We start from the raw sequence: 16409 nt of genomic DNA on the forward strand, positions 1-16409 counted from the left end.
CTTGCCTTTTGTCTCAGGAGACAGAGGAATTTCTCCTCCTGGGGCAGCTTGCCTGAACCAGGCAGCCACCTGGGTGGCTAAGACAATCCAGTTATAAACTGAATGTTGCTCAGAATATTTTGATATTATGTTTATTCAAAAAAGGGAGGTCATAACATAAGTTAGCAGTGGACAGTCTGATTTTTCAAAGCTTATCCTGATCCACCCAGAATCTGTCAGATGATGGACGTTGCATAGCTTGTGTCACCTTGGGAAGCAAGGTGTTATCCTGGTGATTGCACTATGAACTCTTCTCCTTCCTTTTGGCAATGTTTGAATCCCAGTGTTAAAGAAAAGTCTGACATAAAGGGCACTTGGAAATTTCACTCTCAGTCACAACTCCTAACTCAGAATGCAAATAAACTGACAACAGATGTGTGACCTAGGGCACCTTGCTTTTACCTCTTTGTGCCTATTTTTTTCATTTGTAAGCTGTAATAAAAATAATACCCTAAATTTATCAGAACTGAAAGAAAAATATTTGGCGTCACCCAGAACATTTAGGCACAAATCTATTTGTTGGTTCTTAACAGTAGCCGAGGGCTTCTGATGCACTTAGTGGCTTTCTGATTTTTTTTTCTGAAGAAAAAAAATTAACACATCCAGTAAAAGTTGCAAAATGATAAAAACATTTCAAACCTTTCCCCATTAGAAGACTTGTTTTTCAATAAATGTGAAGCATTGGTAAGTTTAAAATGTGGTCAGCATGCCTTTCTTTTGGTCTCCTACTTAGTCTTCTCACTAGTAGTAGCTGCCCACTACTGTAAGTGCTGGGCAAGTTGGAGACAAGCAATATCAGCTCTCAATCTGGAAAATTAGAAGATAGTATGGAGTTCACAAGTATTTTCTTAGTTAATTCATAGGTGACTAAAATAGAGCAGTGTGGAACCCTTGGTAGAGTGCTATGATATCCCCATGTTACACATCACAAGATCAATTAGCAAAGTGGCAGGGCCTTGGTCATTGGAGGTAGGTAGGATTTAGGTTAGGATTCTAGGTACTGGTAGTGGAGCTGACTAGAATAAGCAAGATGATATCTTTGTGGCTAACATGTAAATGAACTCAGAAAAGATGACCAAGACCCATGTATCAGAAATAAAATGAGGCATAGTTTCAAGAATGATATCTGTACATGATTTTTAGAATTGTACCATAACATCCAAGTGAGACTACTGACAAGCATGATTGTGGTTAAGCCCATAGAATAAAAAGTGAGAACTGACTAATTATCACCTGTTATATGCCTCAATTGGTCTTAGGAACTGAATGTAAACATGGAATACCAGTGAGGGACCCTAGAAATGGGGAGAGGTAGGAAAGAGAGTCTAGGAGTCAGATTTCATATGACTGGTGAAAACCTCCCAAAAATTTGAGACTTAAGACTTTCAGCTTTCAACCGAGGTGTCTAAGTTGGATTTGTGGTTTTTAACCACTTCAAGTCAAATAAAACATGTTAGCCAAACCAAAGAAGAAAGAAAGAGAAAACTGGAGAAAGTTGTTGGCCTATGTTATGTGAGGTTATATTATATAACGATGCGGTTGCTCTTATATTTCAGGGTTGGCTGGAAGGCTGTGTTAGCCTCCTCAGAAATGGTGCCAAGCACAATATCCCAGACAAAAATGGCCGCCTGCCACTGCATGCTGCCACTGCTGAGCCCGATGTGAGGTAAGTAGTCTGGCTCAAAAGACACTCAAGTTGGGAAGTACCCACTTGGATTAGAAAGTCATCTAATCCAAACCTCTGTAGCTGATAAAACAAAGTCCATCCTTTTTTGTTTTTTAAAGTTGTAGCAGGCCACAGTTCAGTAAATCAAAATACTCAGAACAATCTTAATTTATGATCTTTTTCTTCTCCTACTTTGATAAACCCTTTTTTCTTAGTCTTTTAGAGGAAATGACATTTGTCACACCCTGAATTCATATATTCCTTCATTCAGTAAGTCAGTCAGTAATTACTAATATGTGTGGTATGTTTATTATATACCAAGCACATGATAAATCCTGCAATTCCAGAGTAAACAAGACAGTTTCTGACCTCAGAGAGCTTACATGCTAGAAAAAGATTATGTAGCAAATTAGTAATAGGATCATTTGAAATCATGATAAGTGCTATGAAGAAAATCAAACAGGATAAAAGAGCAATGATTGGTTAGAAAGGATGATGTCTGCACTCAGTCATGTCAACATTTATGGGTTGGAAGTTGGCAAAAGACTCAGCAAAGGAGACTGAGACTGAGACTAGTGGGTTAGAGGAAAAACTGGGAATGTGTGCTGCCAGAAGCCATGTGAAGAAATAGCTTAAGTAAGTTGGATGATTGAGAAGGTCACATTTTTTTAATACAATTGAGCAACAGAGGAAAAAATTTTTCCCAGACCAAGTATAGTTTCCCCAATCCTGTCTAAATGGCCTAGGTCTCCATTCTTTTCAAAGCCCTAATAACAGAGCAACTAATAACAGCATTTCCCACTATGAAATCGGCAACATTCTGGGTGCTTTCTTAACTTTTGCTGCACCTAACATGCCTCTGAAAGGAATTAGGTGACCCTCAGAGGTATGTACAGGACACCACCACCTGGGATATATTCTGTGGGTTTCATCCTCTATGTTCTGTGTCCAAATCTAAAATTGAAACTCCAGGAAAGCTAAGGAAATCATGTCCTCTTCCAGATTGAGAAGTAAAAGGATTGTTGCACTTCCATTAAAATAAAAGGACTTGGGAAATCCAGGATTATGCCTAGCCAAGGCTTGCCTCTTATTATCCTTGGATTATATCCAGGAACATTAGAAAACTAGATTAACCCAAAATTCAATAAAAGTAGGAGGTTAAAGAAGAAACAGCACATCTTGAGCTAATAATCAGACATCATAAAGGGTCTGATTCCCTTTTGATGAATTAAAAAATAATTACATTGTTCTAAACAACTGAAAAAAAAATACTTAATTCTTTTCCCAAAAGTGGTATTTACAAAGTAAACTTAAAATGTACCTTCTAAGATTAGTCTTCCTTGATTTACTCTACTTAATTGCTTTTACCTACTTCACTCAGAGTGATCATTTCAAAATCTACTTGATTCTGAAAGATAAATTACTACTTTAGTTATGATAATTATAGCTACTGTAATAATTAAAACCCAGTGATTCAATATTTTAACACACTTTTTAAAGTTTATTTCTTAAATGTGTAGCAGTTCAATGTAGTACTGGGAGTGGCTCTCCTCCATGTGGTAATTCAGGCTCCAGGCTTTTTCCATCTTGTGTATTCATTATCCACTAGGAACACAGAATCCTTTTTAGTCAGCCTACAACTAGGGAAAGAGGATAAAGAAGCCCACTCAGTTCTTTAAAATCTCATCCTGAAGGGCCCTCCCTGGTGGCACAGGGGGTTAAAGAACTATGAAGCTCAGCAGCCACTGCAGCACGAGTTCTATCCCTGGCCAGGGAGCTGACACACATGGTGCAGCAGACCTCTCCTGTCTCGATAGCTGTTCCCCTCAGCAGTATAGGTCAGTCAATCTCCCTTTTCTGCTCTCCACTCTTGCCTGGTGAATCCTTTCACCACCAATCCTCCACCCTTTTACCCCTGCATCTCTGGCCTGCGCCCCAGCTCTTGTAAGCATAGATAAATAAATCTTTAAAAAATAAATAAAATTTCAATCTGTAATGACACAATCCATGTCTGCTCACATTCCTCTGATAAGAAACTAGGCATTTGGCCACTGTGGAAGCAGCACTGAGAAATATAGCTCCTGACCAGGAATCTACCTCCCAGCAATAACTTCAATACAAGAAAAGGAGGCATGAATATTTATGAAAACTATCTATGCCATCAACCCATGGTACCTGAGGGGGGAACTTAATGTTGTCAGTGAAAATCACATTTAAGGTCAATTTGATTAGTTGATTAGGCTCATCATCTGAAAGTGCTAGAATAATCAGTTGAAAACCAGTCCCAAAATACTCTGGTTTTGGTGAATGTACTAGTCTTTTTCTTGTGCCAGCAATGCCCTAGACTCTGCATTATATAAGAGGAGATAAAACAGGGTTGTGGCTTCTCCTTTGAAATTGTACCTAATGACCCAGACTCTACCCTTGAAAGAACTAACATTAGGAAAACAAACATCCTTCTGTGTGGGGATGATACAGTTTTCCTGTCCTAAATGGACACAACGAAATCTGGAATATAAAAGTGCTTTAGTTGAAGTAATGCTAGCTGTTGTAACTAATATGATCCAAAGGTTAATATTAACTATCCCTAAACCAAAATTATCATTCCTGGAAATGTTTTCTAAAAGTGAATGTGTTAAACCGTAACAACTCATATAGTAAGTCAGCTGGCTTCCTTAACTAGAGAAACATTTCTTAACCAGCTTCCCTATAGCATTACATTGCTTAAAATTATATTTTTTTCATTGTTTTATAAGAAATGTTATGGCCATGGCAGAGTTTTAATAACCTCTGCATTAAGTGATTCAAACAGAAATTAACTAAGCTGTGCTTTATAACAGAGAAGTGGAGTTTCAATTGCAATTGTTCATTTGTTAAATGTCAGCACAAACTCAGAATTGATTTGTGAAGAAAACAAAAAGTTTGGTCTTCTGCTCTGCCTTATAGTACTGTCTAATCCTACAACCTGAATGCAGAAGGAAATGACTCTTTCTTTAGGCTACTCAAGTTGTGTGATTAATTTTCTTCAATATGTGCCACTTTAGGCCAGCCTGGCTGACACTAAATCACAAGGTCCACACTAAGCATTAAGTCATGAAGATGGTGATAAGCAGCAGTGTTCTGAGAATAAGTCTCAAGTGCTTTCCATGCACTATCTCTTCTAGTCTTTACCATACCTCTATGTGGTAGGTGATATTTCTGTCCCCATCATACAGATGAGAAACTGTGGCACTAAGGAGGTAATTAATTGCCTAAGTCATGTGAAGATAAGAAGCCTGTACCAGGTTCTGCTGTGCTCCCAGGGCCCACTGTTGTGGACAATGTAGAGCTTATTTTAATGGCCACATTTTGTCTTCAAGCCCTTGACCTACACTGAGGGGCCTTGTGGGGAAAAAAAAACAAAACAGCTTTACAAAACCCCTTATTGTCTCACAGTCAGGAAATATTTTGTGCATTATAGCATCCAAAAACCCCTTTATAAGAAACCACAAGAAAAATTTCTAGCACAGGAGGAACAGCTTTTCCTAAGAAATTATTTTTCATTTTCACACTGTGATCCCCGTGACAGGATTATTTCTCTCATATCTGGAAAACTCACAGCCACGTTTGTGTCCCACCTCTGGCATACATGTAGGACTGTAGTTAGGGCTTCTTTGTCCTGCCCTTGTTTTTTCTTTGCCTGTCCTCTTCATTTGCTACAGTGGTTTATCATAAGTTTTTAAAGATCACTGAAAATCCTCTGTAGTTTGAGGTAAAGGATGGTGAGAAGTGCCAGCTCAGAAATCTGACTGAGTTTGAATCTGGCTCCATTTCTTACCAACTATATTATTTTGGACAACTTACTATGTAAAGGCTCAACTGCCTTTCTTTTCCAGAAAATAGGGATAATATAGTACTTAACTCATAGGTAATATGGCAGAAGTGAAATGTGTAGAAAGCATGGAACACTAACCATTGTAGTATTCAGTAAGTGTAGATGGTAGTGATTGTCATCGAGATCCTAGTGACGATGAAAAAGAGATCAGTGCTAAAGAAGAACTAAACCTGCCTCCATACCAGCTCTCACCCTGGCCTTCTACAGTAGAGGTCTACTATAGATATAGATGTAGATATAAGTATAGGTTTAGGTATAGGATTAGGTATAATCTTTATGTCATGTACAGGGGTTTGTACATGCACACATTTGCTGTTAAGGTTAGCAGCCATCCTGCTAATATTGAAAAAGCACTCCTATCTATTCCCAGGAATATAGATCATTGCTAGACTTCATAAACCAGAGAATATCAGATTCAGTGTTTCAACTCCCCTGAAACTCCCTTCTTTACCTCTGTTAGTGTACTTCATCTGCCCCCCACTCCCAATTATAAGCATATGTACAAGCTATTTTGTAGTCCTGAACTCAGGTATTCATACTCATTGTAAAATCCACTAACCCTTAAATTTCCAAACAAGAAGTTCCTTCTATTTGGTGCTTGCCAGAGATTATTCAGAATGAAACCTCAAACTGAAGCTGCTTATATGTAAACCAAGGGAACACTTGAATTAGGCATTTGCTTCCCAAGGAATTTTCGTTCTCTGATAAACAACTTGCTAGCAAACCAGTCTGTTCCAATCCATACCCTTAGCTAAGCGACAACTCAGTGGGAACTCTAAACTGATGTAGGGATGAGTGATTTATAATTATGAACATGAAGGCAAGTTGGATGGACAAAAACAAAGACACAGGTTTCATTTCAGACTTCCCTTCCTGCTTTGATCCCTTAGCTTCTCAGCAGGCCAAAGTTTTCTCTTTCAGTTCCCCCTGGCTTTTCTTGCTTCCCTGACTGAGACATTCAGAGGGCGTCCATGTGAAAGAAGGGGCACAATCATTAAGACAAAGCTACAAAGAAAATGAAGTTGTGTTTGTACAGCGCTCTGCATGCTAGCATTGGAAGGCAAGCAGCGATTTCCTCTGAAAGCAGCCACAGGGCTTTCTGAAGGTCTTTCTGATGGTCTCCATGGTTACCAGCAGATTTTTTTTTTTTTTTTTTTCCCTGCCTGAGCACCAGACATTCTGCCTCTTTAAACTGCTCTTGACTGTAGCAAAAGGGAGGAAGGAAATCATTTCTCTGGGTGATGTGTTCTAACCTGCAGGTCTCCATTTCACAAGACCCTTCTCTCCCCTCAAGGCAGTGTCAGGACCAGGAGTGCAGGCTGCTGGCTTGAGGGTTCTTTTTCTGACCCATTAGTGGGATAAGCCAGCTCCAGGGCTGTAAGGCCAAGAGATCAGAAAAAACAAGAAGTTCAAGGCAACACTCCACCCTCCCCCTCATCCCCTCTTAGATCTAGTTGATTTCTCTCAGGCAGTCACTTAATGATGATCAGGGAAACCCAAAATGTAAAGGCTAGAAACCTTTCAAAACGTCATTTTATGGAACACATTATGAAATGTAAAGCCCATTCTAAGTGTTTTATATGCATCCACTCATTTAAAGTCACAGCAAATGTGTAAAAAGTAGGTGGTGTTATTACCTTTATTTTACAGATAAGAAAAAGTAGGCACTAAGAATGTTATCACTTGATGGTCTAGCTAGTTGGTAAAGAAGCAGAATTTCCCCTAGAGGTAGGAGCATCAGTGTGCTCTTCACTCACCCTGCTGTCTGGGGGAAACGCTGCTGGGGGTCTGTTCCTGCTATGTTGGGGGTGTGGGGGCAAGGTTTATACTGCTGCCTGGAGTTCTGAGAGCAAGATGGGGTTTGGATTAGGGAGGTAGTGGTAGAAATATTCTTGGATCACCTTAGCACAAAACAAGAGCTCTCAGAAAACAAAGCAGTCTGCAAGTCTGGTAATTAAGCCATGGTTGAGCAAGTATCTGGCAGATACCTCTGAACCATGGAATAACATGGAAGCACTAGTCTGGAAAGCCAACATATCTAGTTTCCAGTCCAGGCCAGATCACCAAGGCAACGTGTGATAGCCTGGCAAGCAAGGTGGTACCTCAGGTCATGTATTGTCATCAAATGAGAGAGAGAGAAGAACCACCAGTACCTTTCTTTCCTCACCCCATAGCCTTCTCCCCCAAAATAGCTTTAAGGGAAAATACATGCAGGAGTGAAATATAATTACAAAGATTAAAAAACAATAGGGAAACCCAAAGTGAAAGTATTTTTTGCATCTTCCTACCAGATGGAGGAAATCTAACATTCAGAATAGATAGAGGTGGACTTCTTGCTGTATTCTACAAATAACACTGTTCTAGGCATGCTTTAAATGTTGTATGTATATTAATTCACTTAATCCTCATACTAAGCTATAGGTGGGCACTTTTATTACCCCCATTTTCCAAATGAAGATCTTAGGCCCAGAGAAGGTAAGTAACTTGTCTGAGGTCATAGAGTTGGTCGGTGTTGGGACTAGGCCATGAACCCTGGCAGTTTGGTTCCCGAGTCTGGGCCACTGACACTACTCCTGTCCTCAACTGCCTCTCTGCATGGATGGAGCATTGAGCTCAGTCAGCCAAGGGTGGGACCCACGTAGAATAATAATTTGATGTTGAAAGTCACTGAGAGTTGTTTTACAGCTAATTATTGCCATCCCATGTATATTTTATAAAGAATGAGCAAAGATGTTAAATGCTGACTGCCTCCTGGGTATAACCTACACATTTAAAAGGCATGAAGTGTTCCTAATAGTGAAGCAGTTTGAAAGCACCCTACAAGTTATATAAAATGAAACAAGAATAAGCAGTAAGGCCTTTGACCCTTATAGGGCACACATAGGGACATTAGTCTGGGAAATTAATCTGGACCATAAGATTCACTTTCTGCATTCTCTTGGGCCCCTCCAGAAGCACTGAGACAGAGAGGAGGTAGGAGCAGAGAGATTATTTCCTCCACGCCTTCTTACCTCACCCTGGCTTCTTTTCCCTAGAGAAATGAAGAAGGCCTATCTTCATTTGTTGACCCTCAAATGACTGTATTTCTAATGTCATGTTCTTACATAAACTTCATTCTTTTGAGCAACTTCTCCTGTTTTGTTTGGGTTTGTTTTCATTTGTGATTGGGTTTGTTTTCATTTTTTGTTTGTTTTTACAGGCTCCTAACAGTCCTAGTGCAGCAGTCAAATCTCAGCGAGATTAATCACCAGGACAATGAGGTGAGCCTGCCCTCACTGGGACAGTTGGTTGATGTGCATGCCTGCACACAGGAAGGGTGCTGTTCCTCTCAGAAGGGCACACAGGGGAGACGAGGTGCATTTTTGTGCTCCTTTCCTTAGAAGGAAGTCTATGATCCTCAGGCAGAAATTCATCCCCACCCGTGAGTGTAACTTCTGACAGGGAAGAATTTATTGCATTAAGTACTTAATCATTCCACTGAAGTTTTGTAATTTCTCTGGGGACATTGAGAAATAAATACTGCTCCTTCCCATCTCCTCAGTCTCAGAAACTTAGGTGGCAAGCTGTGGTCGCAGATGTTCTCTGAGTGAAAGATAACAGACAGATGATAATTCCAGGCCCTCTGATCAAAAGCCTCATTATTAATGTCAGTGGTCATAACTGTCCTCTCCTTTGTGTAGCAAAAATGATCTTGCTGGAGGCTCCTAAGGCAGCACCACACTGAGGAACAAAGATCCTGAGGGAGAGGAGGTGGGTTAGATGCAAGCTAGCGCTGCCCCCAGTAGCTTAGGGGCTTCAACCTACTTAACCCTCTTAAAAAGCAGACTTGTTTCTTCTAGCCTGATTCTAGACTGATTTCTCTAGCTAGTTTCTCAAAACTGATTTTCAAAATTAAGTTCTCATGGATTTTTTCATAAATATGTGCTTAGTATGTCACTAAGAATGTCTGATAACTTTTGAGAAAGTCTGCTAACCTTACAAAGTCATGTGTCCAACAATGTTAAATTGCACTCTTTTCAAGAAAGCCAGCTGGCCAAACAATAAGGTGTACATAAGTCCCCTAATGGCTCTCCTCAGGGCTCAGCCCCTCTCCTTCCTCAAGCCCCCCAATTAAAGGCTTCCTTCCTGCTGTCTTGGCATTAATGCCCACACTGAAAGTCCCTGCCTGGACCTGAGGTTGGCTCCTTCCCGAACTACATGGTCACAACTTCTTCAGTGGTTTAAAGCAAAACCCCAGAGAAGAAAGGACTGTATACTGTTTTTAACTTCTGCTTTAAAAAAAAGAACCTGACATGCAAAGGCACACACACTCCCATCACTCTGTACAGGGTGCAAACACAAGGCAGATTGCTTTTTATGTCAGGTGATCAAGAACTTCTTGGGCAAGTTGCCAACAAATTCCTCCACTTCCAACACCTACCCTTGCTCCCCTTAACTGGGGCTCCTTAGGAAGGGGACAAATTCATTCACACTAAAGCAAAATCGCTCTTGTAGACCTACACTGTCTACCCCTAAACTGAACCATCTTCTCCCAGCAAAGTGATAGTTCCCTAATTTCCCACACCATAGGAGGCCCCTAATTGACAGAGACAATGAAAGAGGATGCAGAGCATCCTAACAGTTATAATTGTGACACTTTTTGAATAATATGTGGTAAGTATTAGAAAAATCTCTGGTTTCCTCTCAAGCGAAGTGCCCTCTCTGAGAGGAGATGCCCCCTGCTATTACACCATTCTGACTCCATGAGTTTTAAGTGCTAAGAGGAGGGATCATAAAGAATACTACCTGCTAATGGTTACCTGAGTTTTTATGCATATGAATGCATGCATATATACATGTACACATATAACATGCACATAGATAAATATTATATACATATACACATGTATATGAATATATATACATCATTTTCATTGTTATTGTGGGCCAATTCATGTGAATTTGCAAGGGCTTTGGAAAGTGACAATTCTAAAAGAGAACACAGTCCATACTTTCTTTTTCATTCCCATGAACTTCCTGTATCTTAGCATCTTAAAACCTTGAACAAGCTATAACTTACCCTCCTTCTCCCTCATCATTATTGCAGTGAGCTCCAGCTACAATTCAGCCTCCATTATATAAGAGAGGGGTAACAAAGCACAGATACACACACACTCTACATCTGCTAAATAACAGGAAACAAAAAGCAGCAAAGGCAAAAGAAGCAAGGGAAAGGGTAAATAACTGCTGGTAAAACATTACAGTTTCCTAACAACAGAGGAAAGAGCAACATCTATCCTTACGTGGGCCAAATAAAGTTATTTTCCAATAGCAGGAGTTCCAAACTTTTAACAATAATGGCTAAAGGTTAAAGGATCAATAAGTAGAAATCTAACTTCAATAAAAGATATTTCAGATTGCAAGCTGGAATTAAAGACTAAAGGTGGGGAGAGGGGGAGAAAGGGAAAAATATCATCTTCTTAAACCATTCTGTAACTAACTGCTCAAATAAAACAAACCTGACACTGTTTTATATTAGATAGGTGAGTGTCACTTTGAGGCTGTCCTTACCAACAACTTAAAACAATATTTTGTACTATTTGTTTTTACCTATATAATTAATACATTAATGCATTTGCTTTTTTTAAATGTGCATATTACAAGTGATAGCAGAAACTCCTTGATTACTTCATTGCACCAGGCTTTCCAATCTTTCATATATATTCATATATCCAATGGGTGCTATTAAAAGGTATCACTCTCTATATGCTGTTCCTCAAGTTGGCTTTTCACTCAAGATGTGTGTGTGAGAGAGAAAGAGAAAAGATGGTTCTATTCATGTTGACATGTATAGATCTGTCTGGCTCATTATAATGTTACATACTATGAAAATATTTGCATTCATTCAGTTATTCTCATTGATATTTAGGTTGTCTCTAGTTTCTCACCACCACAAACACTACTCTAGATAGAATGCATATGTGCAAACCCCTTGTATTTTATATAAGCATTGCTGTAGAATTATTGGATAGTAGAGAGTATAGACATACACCTCATTATTTTCCAATACAGTGGTATCAGTTTTAAGTTCCTCTGGTAAAATAAAAATGATCATTGTTATATTCCTATTTTTATATTATTTGTATTTCCCTGATAGCCAGTGAGCATCATCTTATATGTATATTGTAATTTTTATATATTTTGTGACTTAGCTGTTTACATTCTCTTGTCCATTCATATCTTAGGGTACTGGACATTTTCTTATTGATTTATAGGAAGTTATATTCTGAACATTACTCCTTTGCTGTTGGGTTATAATCTTTTTAAGGTTCTTGTTTATTTCAGCACTTTTCATGATCTCTTTTCTCATAAAGAAAATTTGAAAGATGCTATAATTAAAATGGTCCTTTTGTCCATTACTGCTTTTGCTTTTGGTATTGTCTTGAAAAGGGCCTCCACTACTCCCAGAGATATAGGTATATTATACTAAATTTTCTATGAGTTTGTTACAAGATCATTTTTTTAATGTGTGGTTCCATTTTCAATTCTTTGTTGTATGCCAATAATCTGTTTTTCCTGTTTTATTAATCACACTGCTTAATTATAAGGTGACTCATTTAGAAGCTTGCAATACCTCAGAGTTTAACACTAGGTCAGACTGTCCTCTGTGCCTTGTTCTTCTGGACCTCAGGGGAATCATTGACATAAAGAGAGGTGTGTCTGTTGTAACTATAGAGACTTAATAAGTTCTAAACTCCCAGAATCTAAACTCTCTTTGATTCCTTTTATATTTTTTATTTTTTATTTTCCCTGTTTCCTATTAGCTTGACAAGAAGAATACCCCCATCAAAGGGGCCTATGAGCTGTTGATATCTGGATTAGAATTTTAAATGCATTTATCCAAAGAAACACTCTTATGCTTTGTGTTCAGGATTTACCTTTGATCCTTATGAGATGCATTTTCTGATATAAGTTGGTTTTGTGATTAGCCCAATAATCTAAATTTCTATTATGATAATACTCTGAGAAAATAAATCCAAGTTAAAAAAAATATGAACGTTTGAATATAATCTTTAGTACTAAACTCACTTCTAACATCTCTAAGACATAACCACAAGCAGAAACTATATACTACAAAGACAAAATTTAAAAATTAGCTTTAAAAAGTAAAATAATAAGGCAAAACATTTTTAAATTTGCCAGAATTTTTGTTCTGTAAAGCACCTAAAAAAAAAAAAAAAATGAAACAGAGTCACTACTACTTATGAGTCTTTACTTCCTTCTTTCCTCCAACAATACATTTCTAGAAACAGACCATGTCTACTTTCATCTTTGTACTCCTAAAGTCTAGCTCAGCAACTTGCACATTGTTATAAACATAAAGGGCTATATATGCACATATATATGATAAATCATTAAATTATTAACTGTATGTAAAATAGATAAATAATTAAATTTAAGAAGAAAATCATGATTGTATTTTATGATCCTTTCTGTTTCATTTACCTAACTCTGATTTACCCTTTTTTTTTTCTTTTCACCAGACTTGTCTCTAGGCGACTGCTAATTATTTCTAAAATCTACATTGGAAATAATTACTTTGGAGCATCAAAAATATATATTATAGACTCTAGAGCACAAGTCCTTACCTTTTTTTAAAATGGGGGTAACTCTTGTATACTGATGAAGACATGAATCTCTTCTCAGAAAAATATTTGAGGTTATATAAAACAAAACACATAGAAATACAAAAGAAAGCAATTATATTAAAATATAGTTATCAAAATATTTTAAAGAACAAGTTTCTAATAGTAATATAAAGTTGTTTTTTTTTAATTGGTACATTAGTTAACATTTAGTGGTGGGACCAATAAGTACCACAATTTTGAAGGTAGTGACACATGTAAATACTATTTCTGAGATGTTTTCAGTAATTAATGTGATAGAATGCTCTACAATTTATATTACTGGTGAAGTCACAGATGTTATTAATACTATTCCAGGGTTTTGCCTATATTCATAATTGAACACTACTGTATTTCAATTAAAAAATCAATGATCCAAACTCATAAAAAGGCCTGCTTTCTATCAGTGGGTAGAACCCTTGCTCTAATAATAAATCCAAAGAACATGTTCCCAACTGGAAAAGATCATGCTTAATGAAATAAGCCAGAAAGAAAAGGAAAAATACCGGATGGTTTCACTCATAGCAGGAATATAACAGACCAGATGAGAAAATAATGATAATGATGAGCAGCTATATACCATTTTGCGGAGGTAGAGTGGGGAATGGGATCAAAAACAGTGGGGAGAGGGAAATGCACTGGACTATGGTGATGGCACACGGGTGATTTGGTGATGGGAAGCCCACGGGGATTGTAACTGAGATGGAAAAAGGCATAAAATGATGTAAAAATAAACTACTATATTATTTAAAAAAAAAAGTTCCCAAAACATTTTGAGCAATGAATGAATAATTACAGAGGTTCCCATGGTGATACACCTAGAATAAGAAAATAGTCATTTAATACCTTCACAAATATTTATTAAGTACATACCATGTTCCATGTTAGTTTGATCTCTGCTCTAATAGTTCACAATTTAGTATAGAAGACTGTAGATACTCTGTTTTATTGAAAAATTAGTATTAGCAAATTAGGCCTCTATTCTAAAGGCTGTTTTCTAAGTTCATTCTTGTTAGAATTTTCTCCTAAGCTTTCATGACCCTAAGTTATGTTATTTTTTGTATTAATATATCATTTAAATTATAAAAATCTCTATTATAAAGATTTTTATTGTGCAGACATATTTTTAGCATTATTATAGGGATAAAGTGAGAGTGTTCAAAGAATATTATTTGTAGTAAGTATTCCTAGTATTCCAAGCTTCAACCTCAGATAATTGTTAGTATTCAATTATAATCTTTGGCTATTGTGATGCTCACTATTTACCCAGATTAGAAAACTCTAAAACAAAGACAATAAATTAATTTACTAATCTTTCTGATCTAATACTATAATTTTTTTCTAAATAAAAAAATTTTATGAAAAATGAAATTACTTTCATTATACACATTTAGCTATCTGGTTTTGGTTTTTAAGTACATCATTTATTCCACTTTTTCTTTTAGAAGAGCCCTCTATAAATTTTGTGAGGCATGGTTATTTGTGTTTGGGAGGTTAATAATGTGAAAATTTTTAAATGTCAACGAGAGCCAAGCTGGGCTTTTAAAGGATCTAGAATTGCTTTGCTGCCCTCTTAACCACCTGCTGTAATTCTGCCCCACCCCCCTACTCTCTGTGCACCAAGATGAAGGATGTAGCAAGCACCACATCACACATTTTGTGTGCCTTTGTCTGCTAGAGCAGGTCTAAAAATACAGTTTTGAAATACCACTGCTAAGCATTTAATCAGATTGCAGTTCAGAAAACACACAAGATACAGCATTTTGGTTTGGGGGGGGTGGAAAGAAGAAGGTCTGAAAATCTACAAAAGAGATAGGTCTTATAAGCCCTCATCTGAAATTTTGGTGGCACAGACTCAAAGTTCAGAATTACTCATCTGTATTAAAGCACTGTTACAAAGCTGCTTGTTCTGCACCTATCAGCAATCTCAAAATGACTGCTAAGTAAATTAAAACAGTTCTCTTGCAAACATTCTAAAGAGCTGTGCTATTAAATGAATATGAATTACTCTTCATTCTTTTAGTCAGTCCTTTTTATTTTTAAAAAATATATAATTCTACTGTCACCAAGACCATGTGGGTGCTTGTTGCAACAGATTTGCGAGAGACTCCTTGATTTCCAACTCCTTGGTGATTTGTAGGCACAACTGAGTCCCCTTTGAAACTCCAGGAAAGAGCTGTTGTCCATTTTAGACACAGGGATCTCTCGTGCATTTGACAGACTCTGGTATTTTAAACACTCCACCAGTTCAAGGGATTCTTGACAACCTGCAATTCACTAATTCTCCCTGCAATTCACTAATTCTCCACTGATCAATTCTTCCTTGTGTACCCACCATGTGCTAGGTGTTCTGTGCATACCAGAATGGATCCGCTGTAGCCTCTGCCTTTAGGTGCATTACAGCTTAACTGTGTAATGTTAACTGTGAACTCACTGTCACTGCTCAGTGCCAATGCCAACTCACAAGTTAGAAGTTTGCCTCTTAACTGGCCACCCAACTCTTAACATAACATAAATACAATGTCGGCACAACAGAAGCTGAAGGAAGGAGTCAGTTATAGAAAAAAATTCCTAAACAAAGCATGTTGTGCAATATCAAGCACTTCCCTTGAGCTGACTTTGAAAGTCTCATTTTTTGTATCACTCACTCTAAGGAAATTCATTTTTATTTCTCATCAGTCCAATTGAAAAAAAATAGCAACAGCAAATTTCCCTTAACTCAATGTTTAAAACTTCTTATAAATAAATTCTGTGTGTGTTTACATATATCTGTGTATAACTTATTAATGGAGTAATTCAAATCTTGATTTGAATCCATTCAGGAAATCACCACCTATTTTTCCTTTTTGATAAGAGCTTACAGCATTTTTTTAAAAATTTATTTGTTTTGCATAGTACTGGGGTGTATACCAGAGCTGCAGGGGGATGAGATGATTCATCAAAGCCAAAGTGGGGAGCAAAATAGGAAGGTTTACTGAAGTACACTGCTAATGGGGAGCAGCACGCAAAACAGGAAAGGTCTGCTGTGCCATGTGGATTAGCACCCCTAGCCCAGTATCGAACTTAGGCTGTAGCCATACGTGTTGAGACATAACCCCTAAACACCAGGTGGGCCAATCACCACCTATTTCTAACAGTGCTCCAAATTCTGAGGTAGAAAGGAAAG

The 16409-nt window shown here is 37.6% G+C and overlaps 1 protein-coding gene across 1 annotated transcript in view; it reads left to right on the forward strand.

Moving 5' to 3' along the window:
* Positions 1-16409, forward strand: part of ANKRD55 (ankyrin repeat domain 55) — an 81537-nt gene that overhangs the window by 26852 nt on the left and 38276 nt on the right. Inside the window, exons 4-5 of the mRNA XM_012721792.1 lie at positions 1596-1705; positions 8779-8839. Of these exons, the coding sequence (XP_012577246.1) occupies positions 1596-1705; positions 8779-8839 (171 nt within the window). The remainder of the gene's footprint in view (positions 1-1595; positions 1706-8778; positions 8840-16409) is intronic.

The sequence above is a fragment of the Condylura cristata genome, unplaced genomic scaffold (assembly GCF_000260355.1).
Source record: "Condylura cristata isolate star-nosed mole 26May11 unplaced genomic scaffold, ConCri1.0 scaffold00007, whole genome shotgun sequence".
Classification (NCBI taxonomy): domain Eukaryota; kingdom Metazoa; phylum Chordata; class Mammalia; order Eulipotyphla; family Talpidae; genus Condylura; species Condylura cristata.